This window comes from Callorhinus ursinus, unplaced genomic scaffold (genome assembly GCF_003265705.2).
Source record: "Callorhinus ursinus isolate GAN/ISIS: 27379988/994484 unplaced genomic scaffold, GSC_fseal_2.0 scaffold68, whole genome shotgun sequence".
Lineage (NCBI taxonomy): Eukaryota > Metazoa > Chordata > Mammalia > Carnivora > Otariidae > Callorhinus > Callorhinus ursinus.
The window spans coordinates 2028013-2043165 of NW_027397130.1; the positions used below are offsets into that span (position 1 = coordinate 2028013).

Genomic DNA, 15153 nt, shown 5'->3' on the forward strand with positions numbered 1-15153 from the left:
GGCTCTGCCGCTTGTTGGGTCCCTGCTGGAGGAGCAGTGGCCCGACTGGGCCGCGGATCATAGTTTATGGTCACCCCGAGCTGAGAGCCCACGCCTCAGCTCCGTCTCTGCAGCCGGCTTCCCCGCTCTGATACCTGGGAGCTCTGCCGCACTCAGGCACCCCCGGTCTTTCTGTGACCCCGAGGGTCCTGAGACCACACTGTCCCGGGAGGATTCCACCCCCTGCTTAGCCACTGCAGCGACGTCCCTCAGCGGAGCCGACTTCTAAAAGGTCCGATTTTGTGCTCCGCGGCTCTATCACTTGCCAGAAGCGGCCGACGGAGGCCCCTCCCCCGCCGTCTATCCTCCCGAATATCGCCTTGGATTCACTTCTCCGCACGTCCTACCTTCCAGTAAGTGGTCCAGCTTCTCTGTTCAGAGAGTTGTTGCTACTCTCCTCTTCGATCTCCTGTTGAGTTCGTAGGTGTTCAGAATGGTTTGATCCCTATTCAGCTGAATTCCTGAGACCAGACGAAATCTAGGTCTCCTACTCCTCCGCCATCTTGCTCCGCCTCTCCAAGACTATTTCTTTACAAGAGCTTCAAAGTTCAAAAAAAATATGATCCCCCTCATGCTAAGAGATAAAACCATAACCGATTTCTAAGATGTCTTATCCTATTAGAGAACCGGATTTATAGAGCAGTTCTCAAACCCACTTGCATCAGCATGGCAGGGGTGGGGGGCAGTTAAACACAGACCTCTGGGCCCCTCCGGGCTTCTGTCATCATGGGCGGGGTCGAATCACCTGCATTTCTCTTAAGTTCTAAGACCTTGAGAGTCCCTGGTGTGGGCGGACGAGGGTGCTGTACAGACTTGGGACACTCGATCCTCAGTTCCCGCCACCCGCACGCCTCATGCTTTACAAAGAACACTTCCCAAATGCCTTTTTTCCCTTTATGATTTAACAGTTTACATATACTGATCAGGAAACAGTTTGCTGGTAAAATAATTTTTAAAGAAAAATATCCACTCATCCATGAGTCAAGCTGTAAGACTTTTAACTATGAATTCAAAGTCTCTGATCGACACAGGGCTACTCAGGTTTTCTATTTCACTCTGGGTCACTTTGGGTAAGCTGTATGTTTCAAGGCATTTCCCATCTAATTTGTTAAATTTATTGGTATAAAATATTAATCTGTCCTCATCTTTTCTATGTCCACAGGATATGTGATGTCCGCTCTTTCCTTTCCAAATGTGGATCCTGTCTTCTCTTTGCCTCTTGATCTATCCAGCTAGAGACTTGTCAGTTTAGAAAAAAAGTGTTAGCGGTCAGCTCTCTGCTGCCTGTCCTCCATTTTACTGATTTGCGCTCTTTGTTACTTCTCTCGTTCTCCTTGCTTTGAGCTTAGTGGGCCCATCGTTCTCTAGTTTCTTAAGGTAGAAACTGAGATTATAATTTCAAACCTTTCTGCCTTTCTATATAAAGATTTCAGGGTACACATCTCCAAGCAAGCACTGCATTAACTGCAGCCTGCAAATTTTGGCAAGTGCTATTCTCATTCTTCATTCTGAATAATCTTTACTTCCCTTTGTGATATCTTTCTTGACCTATGTGTTATTCAATTTCCAAGTATTTGAAGATTTTCCAGATATCCTACAATTCCAAATTCTGTGGTCAGAGAATATACTCTGTATGATGCTGATCCTCCAGACCCTAGGGAGACATATAAGTGACCCGCACGTGGCCCATCTCGGGGATTTGCCACCTGTGTCTGAGAGTGTGCACATTCTGCAGTGACTGGACAGAGGTTTATGGTCACTGTGCAGAGCGGCTGATAGTATTGCTCCAATCTTTTAGAGTAGAAACTGAGTTCTTTTTAACTAAAAAAAACCATACCATGTCTGGAGTTTTCTTTGTGAGAAAGTTTTTAATTATCAATTTTATCTGTAATTTTAAGTTGAGTTTTAACTTACTAATTACTGATAGATGGTTCTTCAAAGCTCCAACTAGGACTGTGGATTTGCTGCTTTCTCTCTGGTTCTAGCACTCTTGCTCTGTGTAGTCTGAACTCTCCCATCAGGCATATACACGTCCAGGGCGGTTTACCTGACCATGTGTCATCGTGAAATGTCCGTCTTCACCTCTGGTAACACTCGTGTCTCGAATCCATTTTCTGATTAGTAACAGGGTCACCCTAGCTCTCCTATAACTAGTATTTGCATGATACATTTTTCGTGTCCCTTTTTCTTTGTATTTACAGTGCATCCCTGTAGATGGCATGAAGTTTGGTCTTGCTTTCAGTCCAGTCTGATATAAACTTATGACAAACCAAATTAATTTAGAATGTGGGACATTCTAGAGAATAATTGGTCTGGATTCATCAAAAAGTCGATGCGTACTGTTGAGTGAATGAAAACACAAGTCACAGGCTGGGAGGAAGCATTTATAGAATACACATCTGATAAAGGACTTGCATCCAAAATATAAAAAAAATTCTAAAAAGTGAGTAAGAAAACAACCCTATTTAAAAGTGGGAAAAAAAGGGGCATCAGGGTGGCTCATTGGCTGAGCACCTGACTCTTGATCTCAGCTCAGGTCTTGATCTTGGGGTTGTGAATTTAGGCCCCACATTGGACTTCATGCTGGGTGCACACCCTACTGAAAAAAAAAAGTGGGCAAAGATATGGACACCCCACCAAAGAAGGAATACAGGTGGCTAATAAGCAGATGAAAAGACACTCCACATCATACATTATTAAGGAATTGCAAATTCAAACAACGAGACACCACCGTGCACCTAATTAGAAGAGCTAAACTCCAAAACACTGGCAACAACAAATGCTTAGCACTAGGATGGGGGCACCGGGAACTCTCGTTCACTGCTGCTGGGAAGGCGAACTGACGCAGTCCCTTTGGAGGACAGTTTGGCAGTTGCTCAGAAAGCTAAACATACCATCTGATCTAGCAATGTACTCCTAAAGGTATGTACCCAAATTAGTAAAAACCTCACGTCTACCCAAAAACCTGCATTCACAGTAGCCAAAAAAACCCGAAAGCAACCGAGATGTCCTTCAACAGGGGTCCATCCAGACAATGAAATGTTACTCAATGGCACAAAGAAGTGAGCCATCAAGACACAAAAACACACGAGGGAACCTTAAATGCGCATTCCTAGCTGAAGAAAGTCAATCTGAGAAGACCACAGACTGTACGACCCCAGCTGACTGGCACTCTGGCAACAGTGGGACGGTAGAGAAGGTGAGTGTCTGCGGCTGCTGTTGGGGGGGGGTGCGGTTGGAGGCAAACCGTCCTGTATGACACAGTAATGGTGGATGCATGACACCATGTATCTAGCAAAACCCAGAGTGTGCAGCATAAGAGTGGGTCCCCATGGAGCTAATGACACTGGGTCAGTACGGATCATGAACTTCAGCGAGCGTCCACGCCCACGCCCCAGGGAGGACAGGGGAGGGATGGAGTGCATGGGAATGCTCGGTACTTCCCAGTGTTCCTAGAAAACTAAAACTGCTCCAAAACCTAAAGTCTGTTAGTAATAACAATTTTTTAAAAGACCGATGCTTAGGAGCGCTTGGGTGGCTTAGTCAGTTAAACGTCCAATTCTTGATTTCGGCTGAGGTCATGATCTCATCAGGGTCATGAGATTGAGCCCCGTGTCAGGCTCCGTGCTTAGCCCAAAGTCTGCTTGGGAGTCTTTCCCTCTTCCTCTCCCTTCCCCTCTGTCCCTACCCTCCACTCGCGCTCTCTCTAAAATAAATAAACTCTTTAAATAAAAATTAAAAAAAATAAGGGGTGCCTGTGGCACAATCAGTTAACGTGTCCGGCTCTTGGTTTTGGCTCAGGTCATGATTTCATGGTTCGTGCAATCAAGCCCCATGTCTGGCTCCGCTCCCTCTGCCCCTCCCCCCACCTGCCATGCACACGTGCTCACTCGCTCTCTCAAGTTAAAAAAAAAATTTAAATAAAAATTAAAAAAAAAGACTCATGTGTAACTCACTGCAAAAAGATAATAAGATAATTTCACTTAAAAAAAAAAAGAAAAAAAGGCAGAGACTGATCTACATTCACGGACACCAAAAAGGATGATGAACAAGTGCAGTGCATGAACCTGGACTGGATCCTGGATCCAAACAAAACCAACAAACAAAGACTGCTTATGGGAACACAATTTTGATGTAGGCAGGAAAATGTGAGTATGAGCCCTACAGTAAATGACACTAGAGAACCGATGTTCAACTTCTTGAACAATTTGCTATTTCATACCTACCAAAGAGTCTATTAAAACAAAAAAAGCGTGTACAGATAAATTATGAGGAACAATAAGAGAACAGCAAAATTGGTAAACATAAAATAAATGTACAAAAATCAACCGCCTTTCCATACACCTTGGTAAAAACTTACAAAATATAATTTTATAGTAAACGTTTATAGCAACACCAAAAATATAAAGCACCCAGGAATATATCTAACAAATGATACAAACTTCTGTGAAATTATGAAATATTACTGATACTTAAAGAGAGTATAGTTTGGTAGACTCATCATTGTAAAGATGCTGAGTCTCCCCCACCATTAATCAACTGACTGACAAGTTGACTCACTAGCTTAAAGGAAGACCTAAGGGCCAAGAACAGCCAAGAAGAACTGAAGAAGAACAAAAGGGGGATTCTGCTTCCCTGAATACCAAGAATCACTGGAAACCTACACTCATGAAAATAGTTTCCTGGCCCCGAGGCAGACCCATGGGACAGAGTACTCAGAAACGTGCCACACACTGTGGAAATCCGATTTTGTTTGAAGTTGGCATTAAATAGTAATGGAATAGGTAGGTATCCATTGAAGGGGGACAAAAAAACAGAGTATGAACCCCTACCTAACAGTATGTACCAAATCTGTTTCAGGTAGATTAGAGACCTAAATTTAAGGATAAAAATACAACCCTTTTGGAAGAACATACAGTGGAATACTTTTGCAACCCTGGCATGAGGTAAGACTTCTTAAAGAAGATACAGAATGTCCACACCATAAAGGAAGGCTGACCAAGATGACCACATGAAAATAAAGAACTGCTGTCCATGACAGGACACCATTAAGAGAGCAGAAACAAACCAACAATCCAAGCCATAAATTCAGAGAGGACACTCGCAATTCATAAAAATAATAAAGGGTTGCTGTACAGAATATGCAGAATTCTTTCAAATCAATAAGAAGATGACACACTAACCCAAGTGAAAAATGGAGAAGAGCATGCACTTCAAGAAGGGGAAGACTCCACAGTCAACAACGAATCAGAAGGTGCTCGATGTCACAGCCCCTGGGGAGACCCATACTACTCCCCACACTGTGCAGAAAAATCAAGTCCTGACTACAGTGCTGGGGAGGAAGGTGGGCAGTCTAGGAAAACAATGGGAACCACTCAGACGTCCGCCTGCACAGAAGGCACCGAGCAGGTCCTAAGATGTCCCCACACCGGCAGCGGGGCTGAGGGAAGGGCACAAGGCACCCTTGCAGGGATGGATCTTCAGAGTGTAACACAGAGCAGGAGAAGCAGGCAGAGAAGGATCCCAATCTTGTCAACCAGAAAACACCCAAACCCCAACACGCCTGGACAGCCACACAAATGTGGGGATGCTGTAAAGGAAGGCAAGGTCATGATAAACTCGAAATCCGCTGTGCCGGTGACCTTGGCGGGGAGGAGGGAGACTGCGCCACAGGAGGGGCACAGGGGCTCCAAAGGTGCATTTTCTCCCCTGGCTGGAGGCCATGTGGCACCGAACACTGCACACCTCCACGTACTGCCTTCCACACAGTGTATGGGGAGAGCGCGCGGCCGTGGCTCTGAGGGACCCACATGCCGGCACCGTAGGGTGGGGCGGAACTTGCCACTCCAGGCCAGGAAGGTGGCGGGAGGGTGTCGCCGACCCCTCACTTCCACCACCATCTTTGGTTAAGGAGCTGCAGGAGGCCGGCAGCAGGACTCTGGGGAGGGCCAAAGCTGTGTCTGCAGGTGGCCTGGTGTGAGCTCCTTGGAATCTATGCAACATTTTCTTCCCTAAGGAAACCGCTAATTCTTTTTTTTTTTGTTGTTAAAGATTTTATTTATTTTTGACAGAGAGAGAGTGTACAAGCAGGGGAAGAAGCAGACAGAGGGAGAGGGAGAAGCAGGCTCCCCGCTCAGCAGGGAGCCCGATGTGGGGCTCGATCCCAGGACCCTGGGATCATGACCCGAGCTGAAGGCAGACGCTTGACCGTCTGAGCCACCCAGGCACCCCGGAAACCGCTGATTCTTAAAAGCACACTCTAACTGAACCGAGAAACCTGGTCACCACGTGGCCCACACGGCGGAAGCACAAGCAAGTCCTGCCTGCAGCGGGAAGACTGCACCGCGGGCACGTCTCGGGCACCACACCACGGCCTCCAGACGGGCCGCTCCCCGGCCACGCTCCTCATGCCTGTCCCAGCGCTCATGGCCGAGACAGAGATGATCCCACCACGCCCCGCCACACGGCCGGCCCATGGCGCCGGCCCAACCTCACTGCGTCTGGGCCTATAGAAGCGGAGTGACCGGCAGCGGAGCCGTGGGCGACCACCAACACTCACACAATATGGGGTGGCAGGAGAAACGGGCTGGGTTCACACGGACCTCTAATGGTGCGCCTACCTTGTTGAAGACCCAGATCTCCCCGTTCACGGTAGGTCTGGGCACCCCGTGGCCGTTGTAGTGGAAGAGGACCCGCTCCTCCTTGGCGTTCCGGCGTAAGGACGTGCACAGCTTCTTCACTTCGTCCACCGTAGGGTCGAGGCTTTGCTTGTACCGGGCCTGTCGCGGGAGAAGAGACGAAGAAACTCACCGTGGATTCAGGGCAATACGGGGGTATGTGCCCCCTTCCTCACTCTGAGTTTGCGTTGAAAGGCTGGGTGACCCTGGACAAGTGACCCCGAGGGTTTCTCCACCTGTAAACCAGGGATAATGACTCCTCAGAGGGGGCTGGAACTTCACCCGTCCAACCAGTATTCCGAGGGAGCTCCGGGAAAACCGCGTGAGATGGGTGAGTGAAGCCTGCCGCGCGGCCACAGTAAGCAACAGGTCCAACCACTGTGATGACAAAGGTTTCTTGGAAACACTGAAGCCTTCTGGAAAAAACACCCCTGGAACGTGGAAGAGATACTTTGCTTAAATGCAGGAAGCTGCAGGCCAACGCGGCAACAGCAGCACAGACAGAAAGTGCCAGACAGAGGAAGGAGGCTGCCTGCCCTGTGTTCCTCGCCATGCTGGCCCGGCTGAGCCCCCACCGGCTCCTGCCTGGACTCTCGCTGATGAATGGAAGGAATTCACGGATTGAGCAGGACCTAAAATTAAGTTATGAACATCAACAGCATTAATACACATGAACAATAAGCGGTTAGAGGACATGGTCTTCCCTCCCCAAGTCTCCTTCAAATGGGCCAGAACGCTGCTCATAAAATAAAGGTGCCACACCAGAGGCTCACGAGAACGCGCACATGTATGTGAGGTGTCAAGTTCATTTTCACCAGCAAGGCAGCGTGCATTCATCTGACACTGACAGAGGCTGCGGGTCCCCCACGTGGGGGCTCTGAAGGGCTGACCCGCAGGGAGATGGTCCGGGTCGAAGCAGGGGCTCAGCTCTGGTGCGCAGCTCCTCCCCAGACCCTCAGGACGGACCATCTTTTCTTTCTCTCTGGCTGACACACAGCATTCACTGTCCCCGTGTGGCCATGTCAGTCCCACTGACACTGTGAGTCCTACGAAGGCAGACCCGGTTAACAGTTCAGGTGTGCCCCTCGGCACTGGCTCCATTTTCACACCCTTCCCACGGCTTCACGACGTGCTCAGCCACCAGCAAGCAGCTTCTGAGTGACAGATGACAACACTCAGTAATGAGACGAGGAAAAGGATGAATCCTATCTGCTGCTAAAGTGACACGAGTGAGTCTCAGCGCAGTATCACAAGTGTGCCCACAGACGGCGCTGGGTCTAGGTGGCGGGCGCTGACCTGTTCCTCTGGAATCCCACAGGGTAAACAGTGAAGAGAACAACACAGGCCAGCACTCCTGACTTGTCACTGATAAACCAGGAATCTGTGCTCTGAGTGAGACGGAGCCAGGGCACAGAGTCCTAATGCTCTAAACAGCTGAATTTTGGTTAACCCTGTGAAACGAGATGAGGGTGGCTGATAAATGAAAATCCATTTCTGGGGCAGAGAGGGAACACCTTATCGAGATGACCTGGACACACGTCCTCCAAAACCACACTGCACAAAGCACACCGTGAAATCAGAAAGTGAGTTAAAAGAGAAGGCCCCAAACGAAACCCCAGATACCAGGGGGCCTCCCAACTTCATGAATCCTTCTACAGTGGCCTTCTTGCTCCTCAGGTACAGACACCCCAACATACAGTGGTGAAGAGCTGCTCAGAGGCGAGGCACCCTAAAATATGAACAGGCCACACCATCTCCCAGGAGCAGTAGGCCGTCCACCCTGTGGGGCCTGCACTCACTTCATGGTCCCAGGCTGCTGGGAACCTTTCAAGGGGACGGGACAAGTGCCTCCCACTGTCGCCCACGCCTCACTCCCACTGCTCGCTCACAGCTGTTCTCGGCTTGCCCTCCGTCATGCGGCGAATGAACTGGGGTTTGCAAAGTCCCAGCTCCAGGGAAGGTCGGCCCACCTCCCCCTGAGATTAGTCCTAAAGGGGAGTACTGTTCTCCCAAACCACATGCAAGGCCATGGGGTTGACATTCCTCAGAGACATCCATAAAATTAGAGATTCATTATTGCTGACCTTGGCTCCACCAAGGTCTTCTCCGGTGGGGCTGCAAAAAAATGATTTAGCCTCACTTTCCCACCTACTGCACTAAAAGGACCATTACGGACTAGCATGAAAGGCGCTACAGATATGAATAATATGCCTCCTGGGGTTTTATGGGAACTAATTAATATTTTTAAGGGCTCTGAAATGAGAAGCACTAAATTAAATGTCACCACACCATGTTTGGTTTGGTTTTGAAACTACAATGCCTGGATCCCGGCTCCATGGTCTGAGGGACGCGAGTGGCAGAGGAAGCACTGAGCCCCCTGGGGGACCCATGACTGTTTTAGTGGAATAAGCAAAGACACAGCAGTCTCTCAAACACGGCCTGTGGTGCCCGGCATTCCGGCTCCAAGGCCAAACCTCAAGATGTGGTCAGACACGTGTGTGGAACTTGTGCAGGAGGCAACAGGGGGAGAGACAAGACTGCCCCTGGGCTGGATGAAGGAAAGTGCGGCCCTGAGTCTCCTGTCCTCACCATAGCGAGCGGCCCCTCGACGACACCGGGCAACCTGCTGCGCCCAGAGCAGGGCGGCTGCAGTCAGCTTGTGTGTCCCCCAGGCAGCTGTGTTCTCCTCAGGCTCCTCCCCCTGCAGGGACAGATTCCAGGGGCCAGACAGTGCGGTGGCCCCTCACAGTCAGGCGAGGCCACAGAGGATGCCGCCAGTGCTCCCAGAGTATGGGCAGCTGGGGGCGGTGCTCGAGGGTCTTCTCTCCGGGCCGACCCCATAGCGAGGAGGCCCCGGCAGCAGTGGCGCTGCCTTCTCTCTCCCCAGGGTGTCGAGTGAAGACCACTGTCGCCTCGCCCAGCTGGGCCAATGATCTCATTTCCACCCTTCCATCCTTCCTCGGCAAGGGATGACATCTCCAGCTGAGATTCGAGAAAGGAAATGCCTCGGAGATTTTCTCAGGACCATCCAGGAGGAATGAATGTAACAATAGAATTTGGGCCAGTTTTGCCCCTGATCTGGGAACTTGAAAATGTTTCACTCTCTGCCCTTTCCCAAGGAGAAAGTTAGGACTTTCGGGGAAATGCTGGGCAGAGAGGAAGGTCAGGTCCGCTCAGGGAATATCTGTCCTAGACGGTAGCCCTGCAGGGAAAGCTCTAGGCCCTGACAGTTCAGGGACTTTACGCTCCCACCCGTCAAAAAGCACTTATTGTTGCTACAGCCCTTTGCATTTCCATTACCATCACCTAGGCCAAACCAGTGCAGATACCCCCACCACCACGACTACCGCCATCATCCTCACCATCCTCTTCACCATCATCCTCACCATGACTACCGCCATCATCCTCAACACCACGATTCTTAGCCCTAACACCACCATCATCCTCACCACCACCACCACCACCCTCACAACCACACCACCACCACCACCCTCACCACCATCTTCCTCACCATGACTACCACCACCAGCATCTTCCACCACACCACCACCACCACCTCACAACCACCATCACCACCACCATCAACACCAACACCATCACCACCACCATCATCTAATTCTTAGATTACTAAAACTTCCCAAGTCACCCACCAGTCTCATTTTGCTCTATCCAAATCCATTCCTCAACACTCAAGATGTCTCACTTGCTGAAAACCCTTTGATGGCTTCCCACTGACCCCCTGCAAGCTCTTCAGAATGGCCCATGAGTCCCTACAAACCTTGTGTCTATAACCTCTGAGAGTCTGTGCCCCAACTACAAGGATGTATCTTACCTACACTCTAGCCCTGTCAGGCCCTCTTCCTGCTTGTCCTCTATCCCCAATTCCAAGTCTTGCCTGGACATTTCCTCTTCCTTCTTTCAAATACCAGGTTAACTTGTCCCTTCTCCAGAACTCACTCTCTGGTGGCCCCAGAAACTGAGTTAGGTACCCCCTGCCAAATTCTCCCATAGCATGTCTAGCTCCCCAACTACAGCACTGATGACCCCTGACTCCATCTGCTCATCACCCATCTGTTGGCCTTCCCTCCACCTTCCTCCTGCCCTGACTAAAGTCCCATGAAGGCAGGGATCGTGATTTCCCTGGTCACTATGGCCGCTTTGGGTAAATGCAATGCCTGGCACACAGTTGGCACTCAATAAATATCTGAGTATGAACAAAAAGATGAACCATTCAGACTTCCCACTAGAGTTTGCAACAGTTCTTCAAAAAGAGCTGTTACGTTGGAATACTAGAGTTTCTATACTATTCAGCATTTCAAAAATTTCAGTTCTGCCGGGATGGAGTGCAGTGCAGTAGTAAAGCAAGAGCTTTTGCTAGGGTGCCCAGGTCCCGTGGCAGACGGTTTCCTGAGGCAGCAAACCAGCTCAGCGCGGACGCAGCTACTGTAGTGCGGTGAGACACAGCTGGTGCTCTGTGAGCAGGCCCCCCCGGGGCGGACAGCTGACCCTCCCAAGGGCCAAGCTGTCTGTCTGGTGTGAAAAACCAGGCGTGCTGTCTGCGAGCAGAAACTGAAGGAAGATTTACTTTGTCACTGGCAAATGTATGTGTCTTTAAAGGTTTGTAACGGCATGAAAAGTAATAAAAAGAGGATTCCCTTCTCAGGACGGCTCCTTGGAGACGAGGGGATGGAGAAGCAGTGGTGCACCTGCCGGGCACCTGGTTTCGGACTGCAAGGGGTCCTCCAATGGCAAAGACTAAGGGGAAAGGAGCAAACGAACATCAAATACCGACCGGGCAGACGAGGAGGGTGGGTGGCTGGCCGGCCGAGTCCCACTCCTCTCCCTTGGCTGGAGGACCAGTGTGAGGAACAGCACAGCATCCCGCACAGGCAGGCGTGTGTGCACGCCGATGGAACTCTGCACAGATGATGTCACGAACCTCTCCTTTTCAAGCCGTTCCAACATGTCACTGCTGTTCCTAGACTGTCTTGTAGGGTCACCAGGTCTCCATGGCCAAGTGCTCTGGGGCTCCCGCCACCAGCCAGGTCTCCAGCGAGCCACACGGCCCCTCGCTCTCCCGAGGCCAATCCCCGCCCTGCCTTCACTTGGCTCTCGTCCCCCGCCTCCTCCCTCAGACTGTTCAGCCTGCTGTCTCTCATCTCTCTCCCTGGTCCAGTCTCCTCCCTCAAACCTCAGCCTCCTTCCTCTCACGCTGCATGCTCGCCCTGGGCAGCACCTTCGAGCACAACCCTACGATGCTATTCCTTGTCTTGCTCCACGCGGGCCCACCCCTCTGGGCTCCCTACCTTAATCCCTGGCATCCGCGGTTCTCAGTCACCCAGACCACCACCTCAAGCCCATCCATCACTCTGCTCCCCCCCTCACGTGCCCTTCATCCAGGGGGTCTCCAGGCCAGGCTCAATGTACCTGTGGCATGTTGCTCACATGTGGCTGTCCCGCCCCTGCCTTCATCCAGGGTCAGATGCCCCCAAGGGTCCTCAGGCCTCCAGGCCTGCCTCTCTCTCTAAGTCTGTCCTGTCTGGCAGAGCTTTCCTTTCCAAGCACACAGTCAGGCCACTTGCCTTCTAAAAGCAAATCCTTGGTGGGGATGTCCACTGCCCCCAAGGAGCACGGCCATGCCTGGGGCACACGGCCCCCTCAACCATGCGCCCCCGCAGGCTCTCCGTAGGTCTGGTTACGCCGTGCCCCTTCATGATTTGGGACCTCTGCGCACACGCTCCCTGCCTGGGCGGCCCTGTCTCCCTGACCGAGCCCGTGCACGCGCCTGCCTCCTACCGCAGCTCCCTGCAGCCCTCGCTGGCCCACGGCGGCTGCTTCTCGACTTCTGCACGTGAATGACACGAGACTGGGGTCCTTCCATACAGACTGCTGCGCTTTCCAGACAACAGGATGGTGAGGACAGAACCCTCTGAGGTTCCCTGAGTCCCGATCCCTGGACGCACAGAAGTCACACAGGAAGAGTGGGGCCTGAACTCATGGGTGTGTGTCTGAACGACACCGCCTGTATGAACACATCATTTCCCCGAAACTGACCGCAGTGGAGCTCCACTACCCCAGTATGAGCCGGCAGGACCCGTCTGTCAGCAGGGAGGCTGCTACACAGCGCAGATTCAGTGTCCCAACCCATCTGCACGTCTTCTTCTCTCTGTCACTGTTTCCATTGTTTCATATTAAGATGCTACCTGTGTAATTTTTCCTGATATTATCATAACATTGGGTTTCCCCCCAAATCCCTTAATTAAAAAAAAAAAAACAAACAAAAGCAAGCTACCACTTATCTTCGGAGTTTCAGTGGAACACCTGGGTATTTGAAGTATAAACAGGCGGCAAGAAGCAGTGTCTCAGCCAGTAACCCTCCTTGAGAGTCTACGCCGTCCCGAAGGACTCACTCCCGGGGCTCGAGCCGACTGTGGCGCAGCGCTGGCTCTGAGCACCCACAAGGACACAGCTGCCGTCTGTACCTGAAATGCAACCAATGTCCTCCACAAACTTGTCACCGACAAACAGATCTTAGACTAATTAAAACCATCACACAAAAACCAAAGCAAACAAAAACAAGGCGGCCAGAGCCCATGGCAGGGTGGAGAACACAGTCGTCCTGAACCCCGGTCCGGCCACGCAGATGGTAGCTGCGACTCCATCTTTCTCGCCCACGAGGTGCGCCCAGGCAAGCTGAGTCCTGGTCGCCTGCATGGGCACAACGGAGGTCACTTGTTTTTTGGAAGCAGAAAGGGTGAACCTCCGAAGAAGTCCAGAAACACAGAAATCACAGATCACTTTCCAGCTATTTCTAGTACCTTTTCATATTATTCTGGAATTTTAGCTAACAGAAATGGAATGCATAAGGTCATTCACTAGGTTTCATTTACAATGACCTCTCAGGAGGAGCTGGCTCTGCGAGCGGCCACCCCACCGGCACAGGTCAGCGCTCTAGTAAAGGGCCGTTCATCCTCACGCCTCGCTGCACTCCATCTGCAGACAGATCTGACTGCACTTAGATGCACGCTTGCTTCAATAATCCAGGGCTCCCCTTCTACGACTGAGTAGTAAATTATCTCTAAGCCATATTTTTGGTCCTTCAAAGACTCCCTCCTCTTGGTTCGCAAGGCACTGTCAACACTCCAGCAGACCCTGGTCTAGCTCCACCCCCTTCAGTTAGCTTAACCGCCGACAGGAGTATTTTCAGGTTTCCCATGCCGCACGCCCCACCAAGATCTGCCCAGGGCAGTGGTGTCTCCGATGAGGCTCTGACTGGCTTGAGACAAGTGTCTGCACTGCCTCGTGGCAGCCCCCACTGAAGCAAGATCCAGGTCACTTAGAGGGGTGGACCGTGGGCTGCTCACTGTCAATGCCAGAGCACACGCCCAGACAGGCTATCAGCAAGCCCAGTTTCAGCAAGGCCCCTCTGGGGGGGGGGTCTCCCCTCCCCCTGGGTGGCAGCTCTGCCAGGGGTTCCTCACCCTTGGGCACAGTCCCTGTTGGGTCCCCAGGCCGCACCGCTCGATGCTGGACAGGAGCTACAGAGGGTAGGGTCTACTGTGCCCACTGATGAGTCCCTCCCCTGTTCTACAGTTAGGGTCCCCAAGATGGAAGGCTTGGGATTCAGCCCCATATCAGTGAGTTACCCACTGTTCAACCTGGGAAAGTTTGGGAACCAAACCAAACCTCAACTCCCTCCTCCTAAAACAGCGAAAACCATCCTGCCCCGCTCACCTCAGAGGCTGTCAGGACGACACGAGCAAACGCAGGGCAGAGTCCCTGGAAAATGGAGCGAGAAGAGGCGGGCAGAAGTCAGCACTCGTGCTGCACACAGGACGTGCCAGCAACCGTCCTGAGGCCTCACTTACACCCACTCACCTACCTGCACAAGCACCCCATGGCACAGGCAGCAGGAGCACCCGTTTTATAGACAGGGAGGTTCAGTGACTACCACGGGTCACACAGCGGTGTGTGGGAAGGGCCCGCTTCTAAGCCAGACTCTGTGGTTTTACTACTCAGTACCCTGAGCCCACCAGAGGAGACGTGGGAGACTACTGGTGAGCTTGCCCACACGCGCGCAAACTGGGGACAAGCAGGGAACAGAAAGACACAGGGCTAGGTCTGGCCATCCTGATATGATGATCCTGGCGTGGCTGAACATGGCCTCTGGGCTCCAGCACAGCCCCAGCAGGGAAGCCCCCCATCTCGGGAGGGGCGGAAACCTCAACAGAGCCTGGGAGCTTGCCCTGACCGAGCAGCAGAGCACGGAGCTACGGGAACACAGGAGCCAAAAATCTCTCCCTGCTACTGATTTTTGCCAATTTCCAAACAGCACATTAGCACTGAAAACACGGCTCCATCCTAACATTAACACCAGACTACCTCCAAGTGAGATCAGCAACTGCTAGTGACCTGGAACCCTCGGTACTTACAGAGC

At 51.6% G+C, this 15153-nt stretch overlaps 1 protein-coding gene across 3 annotated transcripts in view; it reads right to left on the bottom strand.

Annotated features, from left to right (window-relative positions):
- Window positions 1-15153, bottom strand: part of RPTOR (regulatory associated protein of MTOR complex 1) — a 341577-nt gene that overhangs the window by 199010 nt on the left and 127414 nt on the right. For all 3 annotated transcript variants that reach the window (XM_025859594.2, XM_073885974.1, XM_025859593.2), the window contains exon 4: window positions 6660-6818. In XM_025859594.2, the coding sequence (XP_025715379.1) occupies window positions 6660-6818 (159 nt within the window). The remainder of the gene's footprint in view (window positions 1-6659; window positions 6819-15153) is intronic.